Source organism: Diplotaxodon limnothrissa, linkage group LG3 (genome assembly GCF_057381915.1).
Source record: "Diplotaxodon limnothrissa isolate DT_005_m linkage group LG3, D_limnothrissa_male_GT1.1, whole genome shotgun sequence".
Taxonomy (NCBI): Eukaryota; Metazoa; Chordata; class Actinopteri; order Cichliformes; family Cichlidae; genus Diplotaxodon; species Diplotaxodon limnothrissa.
Window position 1 is genome coordinate 65,178,698 of NC_140598.1, and position 16,402 is coordinate 65,195,099.

The 16,402-nt window shown below is 41.9% G+C and overlaps 1 protein-coding gene across 1 annotated transcript; it reads right to left on the reverse strand.

The window, feature by feature from the left end:
• Window positions 1-341: 341 nt before the first annotated feature.
• Window positions 342-13,263, reverse strand: LOC146636921 (equilibrative nucleoside transporter 2-like). Its single transcript, XM_085351119.1, has 13 exons — window positions 13,111-13,263; window positions 6,737-6,793; window positions 6,507-6,588; window positions 6,219-6,364; window positions 5,555-5,694; window positions 5,324-5,458; window positions 5,000-5,097; window positions 4,592-4,661; window positions 3,952-4,139; window positions 3,737-3,842; window positions 3,517-3,602; window positions 2,542-2,741; window positions 342-760 (listed from the first exon to the last, which is right to left on the reverse strand). Exons 2-13 carry the CDS (start codon window positions 6,766-6,768, stop codon window positions 649-651), a joined length of 1,395 nt encoding a protein of 464 aa, XP_085207245.1. The 5' UTR covers window positions 6,769-6,793; window positions 13,111-13,263; the 3' UTR covers window positions 342-648.
• Window positions 13,264-16,402: the final 3,139 nt, after the last annotated feature.

The window sequence follows — 16,402 nt, forward strand, 5'->3', positions numbered from 1 at the left end:
AAAGTCAGTTCAAACTTTTGACCAGCAGATGGCAGCATCAGCTCAAACTATGAGTTGCTGGCTTGAAGAAGAGAAACTACAGAAATAACGGAAGGAAACAAAAAAAACTCATCAGCCAAGTCCTCAATACAAAGGAAAATATCACAGTCTCAGCTGTGGAAAAAAAAGGACCTACAGTATATCATACAAAAGTCTTTCTGACCGCCGTAAAAATTAATCTCAGTCTCCCTTTATCTACAAGTTATTGGCACAGGGTAATGCCCAGAAATAACTTTGACTGTTTTTTTTTTGTTTTGTTTTCTTTCAAACATAAATAAACCTCAAAATGTAGAAATGCACAACAGTGATCAGAAAAAAAAAAAAAAAAAAAAAAGACTTCCCAGGGAGGAAATGTTTCTAACCTGTTTCTCAGATTAGCAGCAGGTAACATGAGCAGCAGTTCTTTTCAGTAACATGAAGCATTTCCCTTTCTCTTTTCGAAGTGAAGCTAACAATTCCCAAACAGTAGCAGTTCTTCAGCCATGATTGTTCCAGTCTCACTGTGGGGCACATTTCCAGGCAAGCAGGAAACAGGAAGAAAAAAGAAAAAGAAAAAACAGAAAGGTCGGCCAGACGGGGGCATTCGTTTTCCTCTTCGTGTGTGTTTAACTAGATCAACTTCCGCAGGGGGAAGGACAGGGCGGCTCCTATGGACAGACCCAGAGCCAAGAAGAAGGTCATGAGGGCTCCTGCAGTCTCTGCGTCTTTAGGCTCCACCAACCTGAAGGCAGACATCACGTATTTAATCCACAGGAACCACAACAACATTGAAAAAGCACACAGTGGCTTCACTACATTCATTAGTGGACATTCAGCTTGCTGTGCCCTTTGGTCATGTGATCCAGGTACAGCTCAAGAACGCTTACCAATTCAAGTGTGCATAACGAGGTGCAATCATATTTCTGTGATTTCACCTTAAAATTTGTACTCGTATCTCATTTTTTCCTTGTTGTTATTTGTTACAGTTTTTGCTCCTGGTACACAAATAAGTCTTCATGTCTTCCTTATAGGGCTGCCACGATTAGTCGACTAGTCACGATTATGTCGACTATTAAAATCGTCGACGACTAATTTAATAGTCGACGCATCGTTTGAAGCTTTGTAAGATCACAAAGGACGCAGGAATGAGTAGTAGGATTTAAGAGTGTAATAACGGACTGAAACAGAAGATGGCAGCACTGCATGTACAAGGATGCCAGCTGCCGTTAAACCCCGAAGAAGAAGAAGCTGTGTCCCAGAATTCATAGCGCAGCCCAGCGCAGTTGTCAACAATGGCGGCAGCTAGTTAGTTTTAATATTACTCTTATTATTCTTTCTGGGTCACAAAATAAACCTTTAACATATTTTCAGGCGAGAATGTAGCTGTGTAAACCTCAAATATCTGCTCAGTTTATCAAGACACCACGTATTTTCAAAAGCGCTCCGACGTTTTCGGAGACGTCTGTTACCCACTAGCTCGTTAGCTAGGCGGGGGCAAGGCTAACTAGAGCCGTGAGAACACCGGACTCCCGGCAAATCGTTTTCAAACCCACCGCCGTCTTTCGCTAGTCAGGTTAAACATATATATATATAAGTCACTTAGATAACTTAAAAATGTTATTGTTTGGCTTTCTTTAGTATTTTATTTGTTCCTGAGTAAATCGGTTTGGCTGAGATTAAAGTTATAGTTTTTACACAGCTGAATAAACGTCAAGCAGACAGCTGATTATCAGAAGTGTGAGACGCTGGAGAATATACTCCGGTGTCCTGTTATATTTTAGAAAGCAAGGAGTTTATTAAACTTCACCGAAACAATCTGCAAATTTCATTAAAAATTAATAAACTACCATCTTGTCTTTATTTTTAGTTAGCACAAACACTTCAAGCTGTAAGCTAATGATAGTTATATAAGACCAGATGCTGCTGGTGCAATAAGCTGTACGTCCAATGGATGATGATCTGATTAATCGACTAATCGCAAAAATAATCGGTGACTAGTCGACTATCAAAATAATCGTTTGTGGCAGCCCTACTTCCTTACAGCATCCTCGCCACTTTCTCCACTTCACCTTAAATGAAACCCCTACATGGGTACATGAGGCGTGGCAGTATGCTGATTGCAGACACAAAGCACAAACCCGTGGATTTAGAACGACTCACTAACATAACAGCATGTTTCATAACTCAGGGGTAATTTTGCATGTGTGAACATTTCCATATGCTTCCACATACAAAGTTGTGTCCAAAACGGGCATACAGATTTGAAAGACTACACCACAGTTATGCAGATGAATTTCAGAAGCTGTAAAAGGCGATTACACTAAGCTGTTACAGACTCAAACACAGCATGAGCTCCAAAACAACACAAAAACACAACACTGTTTAATAAACTGTAAATCTTTTGGTCCCAAATTTCAATAATAAGCAACCAAAACATGTCCACATGACAAGAATCAGAACACAGTCCTGCAGCTGTCTGCGGAGTGATCGTGCAACCTCTGAATGTGTCGACGCTGTACTCACTGTGGCGCGTAGGACATGGACAGGCAGACGAAGTAGCCGCTGGACAGAGAGAAGAAAACCATGATGACAGAAAATGCTGCGTCGTGTTCAAATAAAACAGGAAGGTAGTTGCGGCTCTGGACATTACAGAACATCAGCAGAGGGATGAACCCGACTCTGGAGATCACCAGCACCGGGAAGAGACGGGACTCTTTAGAGGGCTGCAGAGGAGACATGTAGGAGAATACATGAAGACGTGAAACTGGTTAAAAAGCGTGCTAGTATTCTGATTTACGCTCATTCAGGAAATCCAAAATAATTTCACTAAAAGAGGATGCAGTGCACCTACTGCTGTCTGAAGCTTACTGGAGCAAATATGTGGCTACGTCATTTAGCACCAGTGACCAAAAACCCTAACAATCAAACGACCTCCTTTTAGCAAGCGTTTGGTGACAGTGGGAAGGAAAAACGCCCCTTTTAACAGGAAGAAACCTCCAGCTCAGGATAACACATTCATCTGGATTCAGGAGTCGCCTCAGAATGACAAGTGTTGTGGTGAGTGCGCTCTGGGCGTTTGTGCTAAAAGCTTTTGTATAACGTGCTAAAATCTACATCTAAGCACAATTTTGTGCATCAATACACAGTAAAAGAATTTCCTCCTTGTTTTTTTCATATTTGCTATATATATATATATATATATATATATATATATATATATATATATATATATATATATATATATATATATATATATATATATATATATATATATATATATATATATATATATATATATATATATATATATATATATATATATATATATATATATACACACATACACACACACACACACACACACACACACGTTTGTCATATTAAAAAAAAGCAAACAATGAATGAATGAAAGAGAACAGCTCAGTTTTTTGCTGATGAAATATATAATAAGTCCAGTCTGGCATCAGACAGAAACATAAATAACATATGGAAACCTACCCAGCGTATCTTTGTGGTGATGGTCCGGCCGAGCCAGTCGTTAATATTGAAAATGAGGAAGCAGCACACCGAAATAAAATAGCTCTCTGAAGAAAGAATGAGTACAAAGATACATTTTTATATCGCGATAGGAAGGCTACAAAAGAGATGCACTGTATTTGTTGCCATCCGCTAAATGAATGTTGAGCGCAGCTGTACTGAAGCGAGTGTTCGGTCTTACCCCAGTTTTCTCCTTCGGATGTAGTTTTCACATCTACGGTGATGGCAGGGAACACAGACAGAGTGACTGTGAAAACGAAGGTGACGCAGAACGCCATCACCCAGATCTGAAAACGAGGACATGGATTTATTTATTTAGTATTTTAATATTTGCAGACAATGAACTGATCTAAATAGTTTCAACTTAAATCAAAACGACGACTAACACGAGGGTACCTTTTTAAAGACCTCTATAACAGAGGCCTTGGCTTGCCCCCTCTCAACCTGCTCCAGGGGCAGGAAGGCCTGCTTGGTTCCATCAGACCTCGGCTCGGCCTCGGCGACGCTGCTACCTTTGGCCGAGTTGCCGATTGCCGATCCGTTAACGTGCCCGGCCAGCTTGCCATTTTCCACCATGCTGCTTTCTGCAATTGAATGTATATAAAGCCTCACTTCCGCTGTTTCACTTTCACACAAAAACATTATTATTCAATATGTGCTCAAAGGTAATGTTTCAAATGTGGGATCTGGTTGAGTGAATTATGACTAATTGGACCTCTATGGGCTTTTTAGCATTCATAACAAGGCAGGAGGCTGTGTGAGCCTCACAAACCCATCTTTGTTAGGCACCGTCTAATTGGATAAACAGAGGGTAAACTGACTTAATGAGATAATGTTCCACTGAATTGATTTGATTCAACCAGACTGCAAGGGACAGAATTGTGAACTGAGTCGAAAAGCAAACAAACGTTCGCTCACTGTCACAGTAACGTCTGACAGATTTTAAGGCTTCTGGTGTTCAGCGTGTGGCGCAGCTTGGAAAGGAATGGCATTAATTCAGCGATGGTGAAGAGTTGTTTGTGTAGCTAAAGCTTACCTTTCAGCAGCTCGTCTGTGGTGTCTGCCTCGTACGTGCTGCTTTTTTTCAAATAATACTGAGCAAACCCCTGCATGAAAACAAAAACACAACACAAAAGTCAAGCAGCTGAAATATCAAAATATAATAAACATTAGGTTTTGTAATCAAGTTTATACTATAATGGATTCACTTAGGATGCCAGTGAGCACTTGTGATACAAAGTCCAAAACCACTGTGTGTTCAACATCCATCTTTATATACTTTATATATTCTGTTTACTCAGACGAGACAGTTTGCAGTCGAAAAATGCTACAAATGCCCACATCCAGGTTCATCTGCATACAAACTTATGTGTGGAGAGTTTGTATAGGTGAGGTCAGATGGATTGTGGGTAATGCAGTTATGCTGAGAGGACAGCTGACTGACCAGGCGTGGCAGCACCAAGTAGCTGAAGAGTGTGAGCAACGTCCCCACACACGGTGTGATGAAGTAACCCAAAGCTGCCGTTTCGTGGTCCGTTTTACCTGAGTGACAAACACACACAAAGCAGAGTTACTGAAGCATTCTGGGACAGAAATATAAGAGAAAAAAAAAAGCGTTCAACAAAACCAAGTGTGCTCAGGTTTCTTTGAAAGCAGTGTGCTGTGCGGTGTCATGCTGATTGCTCCCGTTGATTTTCAATGCCCTTGGTTACCAAGCAACTGAGGATTAGGAGCCCACTGGAAGCTTGTGTGGATGTAAGTGACTCACTTCCTATGGCTATTAGCATGGCGATGGCAGCGAATGTCCCAGCGAGGCCCTGGCCACTCATGAAGATGCTGCTGTACTTCTGAGGCAGCATCCCCACAAGACCGAACAGACTGCCCTGCAGCACGGCACCAAACGCTGACGAGGGAGGAAAAAAGGGGGGGCTTTTCTTGTAGCATCTTATCACTCAAACACATCTGTCTCCCACATATACATAGAAGCACACTGACTTACAGTTGATGAACCAGATAGTAGCCATGGTGACCGAGAAGAAGCAGTCTTCCTCCATGGGCACTTTGACCAAAACCGCTGTGAGGATGAAGAGCAGCAGGATGAAAACAAGGCTACCTGCAATACGTATCGCCTCCGATATCCTGAAACACACACAGTTGCAACACAGTTAACCATGAAGGATCTAACAGATCATAAAATATACCACAGAGCAACAGTCTGAGTATACGTTTACAGCGCACCATCGGGAAACAGACATCCTGTAAGGACGACGATGTGTCGAAGCAAATCAACTTCAACACATCGTCGTCCTCTAATAGGCAATAAACATCCGTCTGTTAGAGCGGCAGACATTCACGAAAAGTTCACGTGACAAATAATATAGTATAGGATCAGAGATTTCTCACGACACCATGGCAACAAGGCTTTCTGTTATCTGTTTTTTGGGCTAAAGATGTGTTCATTAATGTGACTGCATGACCTTCAGACTTGTGTTATGTTAAAAGAGAGAAACGTGTTATTAGGTATAATCAGATTCCTACTGCCATTACTTAAAGACCAATAACTAAGCTGCTGATTCAGACATAAAGGTGACATGTTCAAGTGCAGCCAGATCATCAGAAAGGATGATCTGCATGTTTGAAAGCGCTTTAACACAGTCACTGACCTCGGGTAGAGGAAGGAGTTGAGCAGGGTAAATAGCAGCAGAGGCAGCTGAGACAGCAGAGTCATCCAGTTGTTGAAGTAGTACTCTTTGCGGACGACCTCGGTCCCGTTGCTCGATTCATTTGTCTCCAGTCGACGTTGGAAGTACTACACACCACAAACGCAGGGCTTTTCATTCAAAAATACGACAACAAAGCTACATCTGACGTATAAAATACAAAATATACTATCACTGAAAACCCAGCATATGCTTCATATTGTGTCAGATTTTGTGAAGTCTTGTTTTTACCAGTGAAGCTGTCATGAAGAAATTCCATGGCAGCAGCGTTCCCAGGCCCAGAATGAAGAACATGAGTCCCACCGTGTAGTATCTGTAGATGGGGAAAAGGGATGGTGCATGAATATTGGTGAAATCTTGTGTCTCCTTATGCAACAAAACGTGTTTAGGTGTCACGCAGAAACTGTGGCTGAGAGCAAAACGAATGGGAACTGAAAGCTGCTGCTGTTTGTGTAACTCACCGGTCCTGAGGGGCGTCTGTTCGTCGTTTCATCCTGGTGTCGGAGTTTGTTTAGACTCTACGGGCAGTGGGAGAGAAAAAAGGGTCAGCCACGTTTCCAAAAGCTGTGAGGCGCTGGCCAAATACAACCGGCTCTCGAGACGCTGTATAGTACATACATGTCACACATTTACATCTTATAATTTAAGCCTTACTGACAGATTTTTTTCCATTTACTGCAGCAACATTCGGTTGACACACTTCTTTCTACCTGTGTCAGGGGTTAAATATGTAGGTAAACTTCTGTTTGTGACATAAAGCAGAGTTTCACTCCCGCTTGAGATCAAAGTGGGCTGCAGCATGTAAAATGACTTTGACATTCCTCGTTACTTTCTGGGTTAAAGTTACTTTGACTTGCGTCATGTGACATAAGAATGAACCTAGCAGCATGTGGTGTAAGCAGCCATGAATGACAGGAGTGCATACATCTAATTAAACAACACGACTAAGTGCAATTTCAACGATTTTCAATAGAGGCGATGGAAACAGCAGCAGCTGGAACAAGTTCAGCCTCTCTCCAATGTGTCCACCGTTAGTCATGAATTTGACTTCACACCTTGTGTACACACAAATGACTGCAGTACAGCCTCGGGGAGGACAGACAGGTATTGAGTTCTCACTGGAAAAAGCCATTTCCACTCACTCACAGGAGGACATGTAAGGCTGCTCCACTGTTTGTTTTCTAAACTCACTTTTTTAAATTCAATAAACACAAAAAATATTAAACACAATATTCATCTCTTTTCTGTAATGGTAATGAAAATGTACTTCACTGGCTGACATAATCATTACCACATCACTCATGCCGCTACTAAATTAAAAGCAGAGCTGTAAATATTGGGCGGGCATATCCAAACGATAAAGCAACAAAGACGATACTTTATCTTTTAGATACAGTATCATTCATCATGGGAGGATAATAACAGAAACAGCACTAAAGACTATGAACCTGCTGGGATTTGCTCTTCATTTACTCTTTCCGCACCACCTGCCCACCTGGCAGTGTGACAACAGCAGCCATTTACGGCTGAGAGGTTACTGGGTTGTGATGTTCAAAGAACCAAAAAAGGATACCTCGTTTACATCAGGATATATTTGGTTTTATTAAAAGGCCCCATACTGCAGATGCCATCATATTCAGGCTTTAAAACTGGCTGCATGGGAAACTTTTTTATGAGTGTAATCAGAATGCAATAATGTTGCTTAACTAAAAACACTGATGGCTTCTGGATGACTGGCTGAATGCTTTACCCAGACCACAGAGTACATGACAAAAGCAATATGGGTCACACATTTCACATGAAGGCAGGACAATAAACTACATGTGTGACCTCCGACCTGATTCTCAGTTCCTGTTGGGCCCCTTAGGGAAGTCAGTCTAACGCCCTGTGCCTAATTAAATGCCTGTTGTTGCCGTTTGGACAGACTGTGTTTCAGTGGCCCTAAAATCTGACACTGGCATGTTTAATTTCTCTCTCACTGCCATAAATACTCGTAATGTTCCCCTAATCCAGTCTTGACTAATACTGTGTTGTATCAAGGATCAGGGTGACTTTGGCGATCCTTATGACAGGATGTCTTATTCATACAGCTATAATTCTTAGTTTTACAGCACAGTCGTATTTCTTTCTAATAAGGCAAGAGACAGATTCAGAAGCAGCTTGCGTTGATTTCCTGGAGGACCAGGCCGTTTGTTATGCAGCTGTGAAGGAGGATGTAGTATGGTCTATTCTTTCCCCCCCCCCGCCGAGTTTCATTTACACTTCTTTGTCATGGTTTGGTTTTCATCTGTAAAACTTGTTATTGACACCTCCTTCCAACAAAGGCAGGTGTGACAGACCAACAAACCACTGTTACAGTTGAGTTATAGGTCCTCACTATTATGAGTGTCCTTGATCGTCTATAAATGGCTGGGTTTATACGCCGGTCTACTCCTCGCTTTGTTAGATAAGCTAAAAATCCATGTGTGCTTCCTCCCTGGTGAGACAGTTGGTTGAACACCCTCTGCCCTCTTCCCTCAGTGACAGAGCTTTCAAAAGCCATCATTCACTAAATCAGCCTGGTCAGAGTCGTTACAGTCCAACCAAACAGGACTTTTTAAGCAGCGGAGCAGAACTAATTAAACTGAACTGGTAAATCATGAACAAGGCTAAAGTCATGGGGCCATAAAAAGCTGCCAGCTTCATATTTTCAAACATATTGCGAAAGACATGCAGGTAAAAATGCCTCAGATGATCACCATGCTGCGGTTCGACAATGACTACCTGGCGGCACCTTCAAAGTTAATTAAAAACATCTAGAGGTACAATTTACAAGTACACACTGTTCTCTGCACACTCTGTGTTGGGTGTGCCACGTGTCCCATCAAGGACACAGTGATACAAACACGTCCAGGGGTCATTTAAAGTCGAGGCTTGAAGCAGACATACAGCAATAGGGTCACACAACCTTTTCTAAGGTCTACATCAGCAGCATCAGCTGGTTTCATTGATAAGCTACTTCTCAGCTGCTGAAATCACGTGCATGCCCACTGTTGCGATCACAGGAAGTGTATTTAGTCTGTGCTGATGTTACTCGTTTCTTTCGATGAAATAATCAATTTCCACAATGAGCAGGAAACAAAAACACTAGGTGGCTTAGGGCTGCTCAATTAATCGAATTTTAATCACGATTACGATCTGGGCTTTCAACGATCATTAAAAATGACTGAGCCGATTATTAGCCCCTCCCTCATTTATCCGCGACACCTTAAAGGCCGGTCCGTGAAAATATTGTCGGGCATAAACCGTCCGTGGCGCAAAAAAGGTTGGAGACCGCTGATTAAGAGGACCCGAGGGAAGCTCGGAAAGCTAAGCAGAAGTTATTTGGAGAGTGACTGCCGTTGGTTGAAAAGAGTTTAAAAAAAAAAAAAAACTTCAGTGGTGTTGCACACTATTTTATATTATTTTTTAAAAGTCATTGTTAACCCTTTAAAGCCGGTCAGAGCAGTACGCTCCGTTTTGTGTAACTATTTTTAAATCCCTGTAGAACCTGAACCGTGTAAGCTAGCGCAATAATTTGTTTTGCATATGAAACCGGAGGAGCTGTACTTACATCTGATGCCATCAGCTTGTCCTCGGTCACGGTTTCGTTCCACATATAGCTTTGCAAAAATTGCATAAAAAGCGCTTGCAGGAACAAAAACATAATATTCCAGAAACACGCTTTGCCGATCCATCAGCTGTTCGTAACACTTCCCACAGTGAAATGATGCACCTGCTGTTTTCTTTGCAAATTTGCATCATAGGATTGTTTTTTGTTTTTCCTGCAGTATATAAAAATTGCTGTATCTCCAAAATAAAACTATGAAGACACTCAAAATAAATTTCCTGTTGTTGTAAACTATTTTTTGCAACTTTATTGTATTTAAAGTTTTGAGGGATAAACCTCTTAAACTTCTCCAAGTAGAAATATATGTAAACAAAACAAAAGATTTTCAATTTTTTTTGTAGTTTATTGCACTTTTTTGCAATTTATGTAATTACTATGCACTTAATGCATACATATTATTAAAATATGGGCTATAACAGTTGTATTGATGTATAGCAACTTGAAATGCTCCCACAAATGGCACTACAGCATGTAAAAAAAATAAATAAAAATAATATAAGCTCTGGTGGACTTGGTTCTATAGTAGGTCTTAAAGGGTTAAATAAATATCGTCAAATAATCGTGATCTCAATTTCAGTGAAAATAATCGTGATTATCATTTTTGCCATAATCGAGCAGCCCTAAGGTGGCTATCAAACGCTCCGGTCACAGGACCCGATCAATGAAGAGACTGCAGATCGCTCACAAACACGATACTGTCAGCGCCTAAACTTGTAAGAGTAAGAAAGAAATTACATGTGTAGACCGACGAAAGGACAGAAACACTTAAAAACAGCAAACATAAATAAAAGCTGGACGTCAATTAGTAAAATAATTTATAAAGCCCAAAAACAACCTAAAGAAATGTTTTGGCAGGTTTACATATAAGAGCTGACGACTCATTTAATATTCTAGTCTGTTGCCCTGTCGTCTTTATTAAGAAGGTGTGCCCGGCCCTCTTTCACCTTCAAAAACAAGTAGGACAAGCAGGATAAGAGGGACATTTTGCTCAAGTCGCAGACACTCCCAGGTCTGTGAACTTTAAGTAAATAACTGCCCAACACAGCTCACACACAGCTAGGCTTCAAATCCAGCAGCTACAATGAGGCAGTCACTCCCTGGGGTGAAGCTATAATTTGAGTATTAGTCAGAAGTTGGTACCAGACTCTGAGTGTTTAGCTTGAGAGCTCGGAGGCATTTAAACAGGATATGAGTGTTGAAGATAACAGCTGATGTTGGCTGACAAGCATTTATTCTGCTCCTAGCAACGCCAAAGCAATATTTGTGTCCTTTTCATTTTGGGACAAAACCTAATCTGTCTCCAGATATCCAAGTTACTCAAAACACTGTAACGAAGGCTTTCCAATATACGTAATTTACTTAAGTAATGCATTCACACGCGCTTTATTTCTTTCACTGTCAGACATCAATAAACATCTTAAAGACACCTTCGGGCTAGCTATGTCGAGATGCTGGGGCACAGGAGAAGCCATGAAAAAAAGCCATAATGGTATTCTGTCCTGCTCCTTCACACACACCTCCAGAGTTATACAGCACAAGGAGCTACTTATAAGCAACAGCTGAGGTCAGGTGCAACTAAGCTCTGTAGGTGAAATGGTGCAAGCATGAATCTTTTTTAAGTCAAGAATAGAAAAAAATGCAGCTCTTCCTTATAAATGGTCACGCTCAGTGAAAACACATCAAATAAATGAAACCAAACCAATCGGGCCAAATTAGGTCAAGACATTTGGGAACTACAGAGTCAGTTTTATTTGTCACGAGCTGCTTCTGTTGTCTGTAATAACAAATCCTAAGTCTAGACAATCTGGCCCTTAAACCTCACACAGGATAACATTCATCTGTCAAGTCTCGTCTTGTATTTAAGTGTAATCAACGTACAACAAACCCTGAGGGAACTGTATCCCTTCTGACACACAGCTCCCAAAATGTAAGAGTTTAAAAGCAATTAGAACCATAACTATGGAAAGGAAAGGACTGATGTGTCTGTCTATTGAAGTGAAATATGTGTCTATCGAATAGGCGCATACTTCTCTTCTTCCCTGGACCTCTTCGTGTTGACTCACAGGGGAATGTAAATCATTTGGACTAAGAGCAGATTCCTCAGACAGATGAAGATATTCCACCGTCTCACCATCAGAAGCTCAGACACTAGATTCCTGCAAGGTGACCAATTGTGGTCTTTCAGGGTATCTAAAAAAAAATCTGTTTAAAAGGCTCCTAACTTAATATAAGGAAACAACAAAGACAAAAAGGGAAAACCTAATCAAACTAATACTCTCATACTAACAGTAACTGCAACTAAGAGTACTAAAGAATCCCACAAAGATGATAACACAAACTTACTAATAATCAAACAGAAAAACAAACAGAGAATATTCAATTATAAAAAACTGAACAGAAAATTTCACAGTTTATTAAATGCTGACATAAGCTAACTCAAAGTAGAGACGTGCTATTTTTATGTACCCATTATTTTATTTTATTTTCAACCCAATGGGCTGAAACACAAAGCCCGAAGGTCAATACGCAGACACACTATCGCACAGTACTATAAGGTGTAACACCTACATGGCTTCCGTATTGAGTCACAGGGGCATTCTTACTGTAATCTGACCATGTGCGCACATGGCAGCAGCCATTCACACCAGAAAACCAAACGTATGTGCCCTTGTCACCCTCAACTAAGTACTACCTGGTTAAGTTCGGTTATCACGCGATAACGCAGATTCAACCACTTTTACTCAAAGACATTCAGCCCGGGTTCATTTCACTCCAGACTGTAAAACACATTTTTCTTCATTATCTGGTTCAGTAGTTACTTACTCCGCTGTAGTAACTACATTATTCAAAGAGGTAAACTCCCGTCAAATATGATCTTTACTGGACGAGGGACTCCGCTTTTAATCCCAACAGATATGAAAATACACCTGCTCGGTTTACCAGACACACCAAACGAATAATAATTTTAAGCTTAAGAAAAGATATTATGTTGAACATTGCGGTTAGTCTCGATAGTGATGCATCAGTTTGTACTCGGTAGACGCACGTTTCAAGGTGTACAAGACACAAGAGGAAAGCTGCTATCACGGCGTAACTACAGAGACTGCGAATATCACGTCTCATCACAAAACAGCAGTAAGCTAACACAGTGCCAGCTAACGTGACCTACAAGCGTGAAACACTCACCGAAAAACCGATGCTGCCGTCACGCTGTTAACATAATGTGCCTGCTGTTCGCGGAAAGGTTCAGTGAGCCAGAGGGTCCAAACATATGTTTGCTGTCCATTCACATGGCGGGAAATGTAGAAATCGTGCCACTATGCATTTTATAGCACAATAACCGGCACAACCCGCCTCCTTAAAAAAGAGGCAAAAAGCACTTCCGGTGTGCTCTACTGCGTTTCAGCTCTACTGTTTCAGCACATTTTGTGCTGAAACTCGTTTGACACGCTGAATTAATAGTGCTGTTTTAATAAAATTAATTAAACAAAGAGGCTCAATTATTAGTGCTACTCTGATTTTTCAATTTACAACTGACTTATATTATTACAGGGTTTGTTGGGGAGGGGGGGCTAAAGCAGTCGACACAACTTTAAATCAAAGCTCAGTTTAGGGTGGATGAGAGCTTTGCAATTTTTTGAGACCGTAATATCTATTTCACGTTTATATGAATAAATGTACAGAAAAAATTAGTGATGGTGAGATGAAGCCTCATGATGAACTGAAGCTTTCCATCCAATTGGTCGACTCATGGTTCGAAGCATTGTGATGATTCATTTGCTCTACTGCGCCATCAAGTGGACAATTCAAGTGAAGCGGGCTCTTTGATTATAATGATGTGTAAACCTTATGTACATCTGGATAATGACACAAACTAGTGTTTGGTGCTTCACTTTTTAATAAACTAAAAGACAGAAATCAGATTATAGGATGTGTAGTGTTGTTTATTTATATTTTGGTGTTTATCATTTGTGATATTTATTACTGTGTGCATACTTTATTAGGAGAGACAAAATTTAAAAAAAAAACATCTCTTCCTTGCTGGTTCCATCGAAGAAGAAATGCACAAGTAACTATGTAGCACGTACGTAATCCAATTCCACAACATGGTGTGATGGGGAATCAGCTGTTTTCCTGCCCATGTTATTTCGAATCTGGCGCGAACCGATGAACCAGTCCCTGAATCAGTCACGTGGTACGGACTGCCCGCGAGGCCTCGAACGTCACTGCATACGTAATCAAAGCAAGCCTCGATGCGCGCTTCAGAAAAACGCCCCCGCGATTACCCGACGCACGATTCGAAGCTTCGACACACAGGACACATCACTAGAAAAAATGACAAACACAACTGCGATGGTAACACCCAGCTCTTAGCTGATCTTTTTTTCTTCCATGAAAAGAGGAACGACATGTCCGGGTAAAGTATTATTTTAGTTTATTTCCTCTGGTTAACTTACATGCTATAGCTGAAGAGGCATGTTTTATACACATATATATATACTATCAGTCAAACGTTTGGACACCTTCTCATTTAATTAATTTTATTTATTTACATTGTAGATTCTCAGTAAAGGCATGAAATCTATGAATGAACACCTAATTATGTAGCAAACAAAAAAGTGTGAAATAACTCAAACATGTTTTAGATTTTCCAAAATAGCCACCCTTTGCTTTGCACACTCTTGGCATTCTCTAGATGAGCTTTTGGGGTCATTGTCCTGTTGAAAAGTAAATGATGGTCCAACTAAATGCAAACTGGATGGGATGGCATGTCACTTCAAGATGCTGTGATAGCCATGCTGGTTCAGTGTGCCTTTAATTTTAAAATTTTGAATCCCCAACAGTTTCACCAGCCTCTAAAAAAAAATAATTCCCTGTCCTTCCATGGTGGTGCCTCCTCTTCCTCGGGTTTGCCTGAGATATTCACTGAGCACGCGGTCGGTTGGGGCCATCTTACTTTGTGAATGCTTGTTGTCTCATCCTGAACCGTAGTGCTCACACTCATCAGTCCCCGGCCTCCTTCCTTCCCCTTAGCATACAACCTCAGGGTGCTGGACTTGGGGTGAAATCTTGTTCTTACTGTTCAGCTGACTTCTCAGGACTTGCCTGGCCCTCTGCAGGTACTTGGTGGTTTTTGAGCGACCTCTTAATGGTTCCCATTTGCCTGTGGGATCCTCAGGTACTTGTAACTGTGCTCTATGTCTGCAATGTTGACCCAGGCGGGTGGAGGTGGCCGGCAATGGAGATGAACCCTTTCAGGTGGCAAGGCAGGAGGCTGGAGCTGACAGAAGCAAAGGAACTTAGGTGGTCCCACGTTGGTGACAATGGAAGGTCTCCGTGTCAAGCATCTGGTGTCCGGAGTAAGTGTCTGGCCGTCTGGCATCCAGCAATGGCGTGGCAGACGACAGGTGTCTGCTGCCCGGCATCCATCAGCATGTGGCAGCCATCAGCAAGCATCATCCAGCGGCAACGCGTGGCAGGCAGTAGCAGTCCAACATCTGGCATCAGACGACATTGTGGTAGGCAGCAGGTGTCAAGCGGCTTTTGTCCTGCGTCTGGCATCGGCGTGGCAGGCAGCAGGTGTCTGGCAATGGTGTGGCAAGTCGCAGGAGTCTGGCTTCTAAGATTTGGCGTCCAGCAGGTGTCTAGCGTCCTATGTGCCAGGTGTCTGAGCTACTGACAAACTGGGCATTGCCAGTGGGGAGCTTGTGCAGCTCAGTACGTGGATGCCCCATGAACAGAGCAAAGGAGTGCAGAGGAGTGAGCACACATAATCCTGATTACCCTGATGTGCATTAAAAGCTCGCCAGCAGGAGGACTGTGTTGACAGAACCAAATGAATTTAGGTGGTCTCTGGGGAAAAATAGGTGTCCAGCGTCTGCTGTCTGGAGTCCCATGATGGCGTGGCAGGCGGTAGGTGTCCAGCGGCAGGTGCCTGGCATTCAGCGACAGCATAACAGGCGGCAGGTTCTGCTGTCCGGCATAAAGCTACAGTGTGATGGGCAGCAGTGTGGCAGGTGACATGCATCAGCCATCTGGCATCTGGCCACTGAGTGGCGTGTGGCGACGACGTGGCAGGCAGCAGGTGTCCAGCTTCTGGACCTAGACCTATGGCATTTTTTGCATCAGTCAATGTTTGTCTCCGGACTGTGGAGGACCAAGGGAGAACCCACATAGGCACAGGTAGAACATGCAAAGACTACACGGACAGTCCCCAGATGTCTGCCAGTTTGAAAATAAAAATGTTAGATTTAACACCACAGAGCATGTTATAAAAGTGCACATTATCAGCATTCTCAAAACATCCTCAAAATGCTACCCTCAAAGCATCACGTCTTGGTTTAACTTCTAACTTTACAAGAACATTATCTGAAATGATAAGCATCCCTCTAGAGTACTTTGACAAATGATTAAAACTTTCAAAAATAATGTTAAAGCTCGTAGATCATGTTTGCCAGTATGGACCGGGACAAGCCTG

What these genes read in the sequence shown, in the direction of transcription:
- LOC146636921 (XM_085351119.1), bottom strand. Translation starts at nt 6,768, where the DNA reads ATGAAACGACGAACAGACGCCCCTCAGGACCG. An exon ending in AACTCCTTCCTCTACCCGAG is followed by an intron (nt 5,695 to 6,218) that starts GTCAGTGACTGT and finishes TGTGTGTTTCAG; the next exon opens with GATATCGGAGGCGATACGTA. An exon ending in TCACCACAAAGATACGCTGG is followed by an intron (nt 2,742 to 3,516) that starts GTAGGTTTCCAT and finishes TCTCCTCTGCAG; the next exon opens with CCCTCTAAAGAGTCCCGTCT.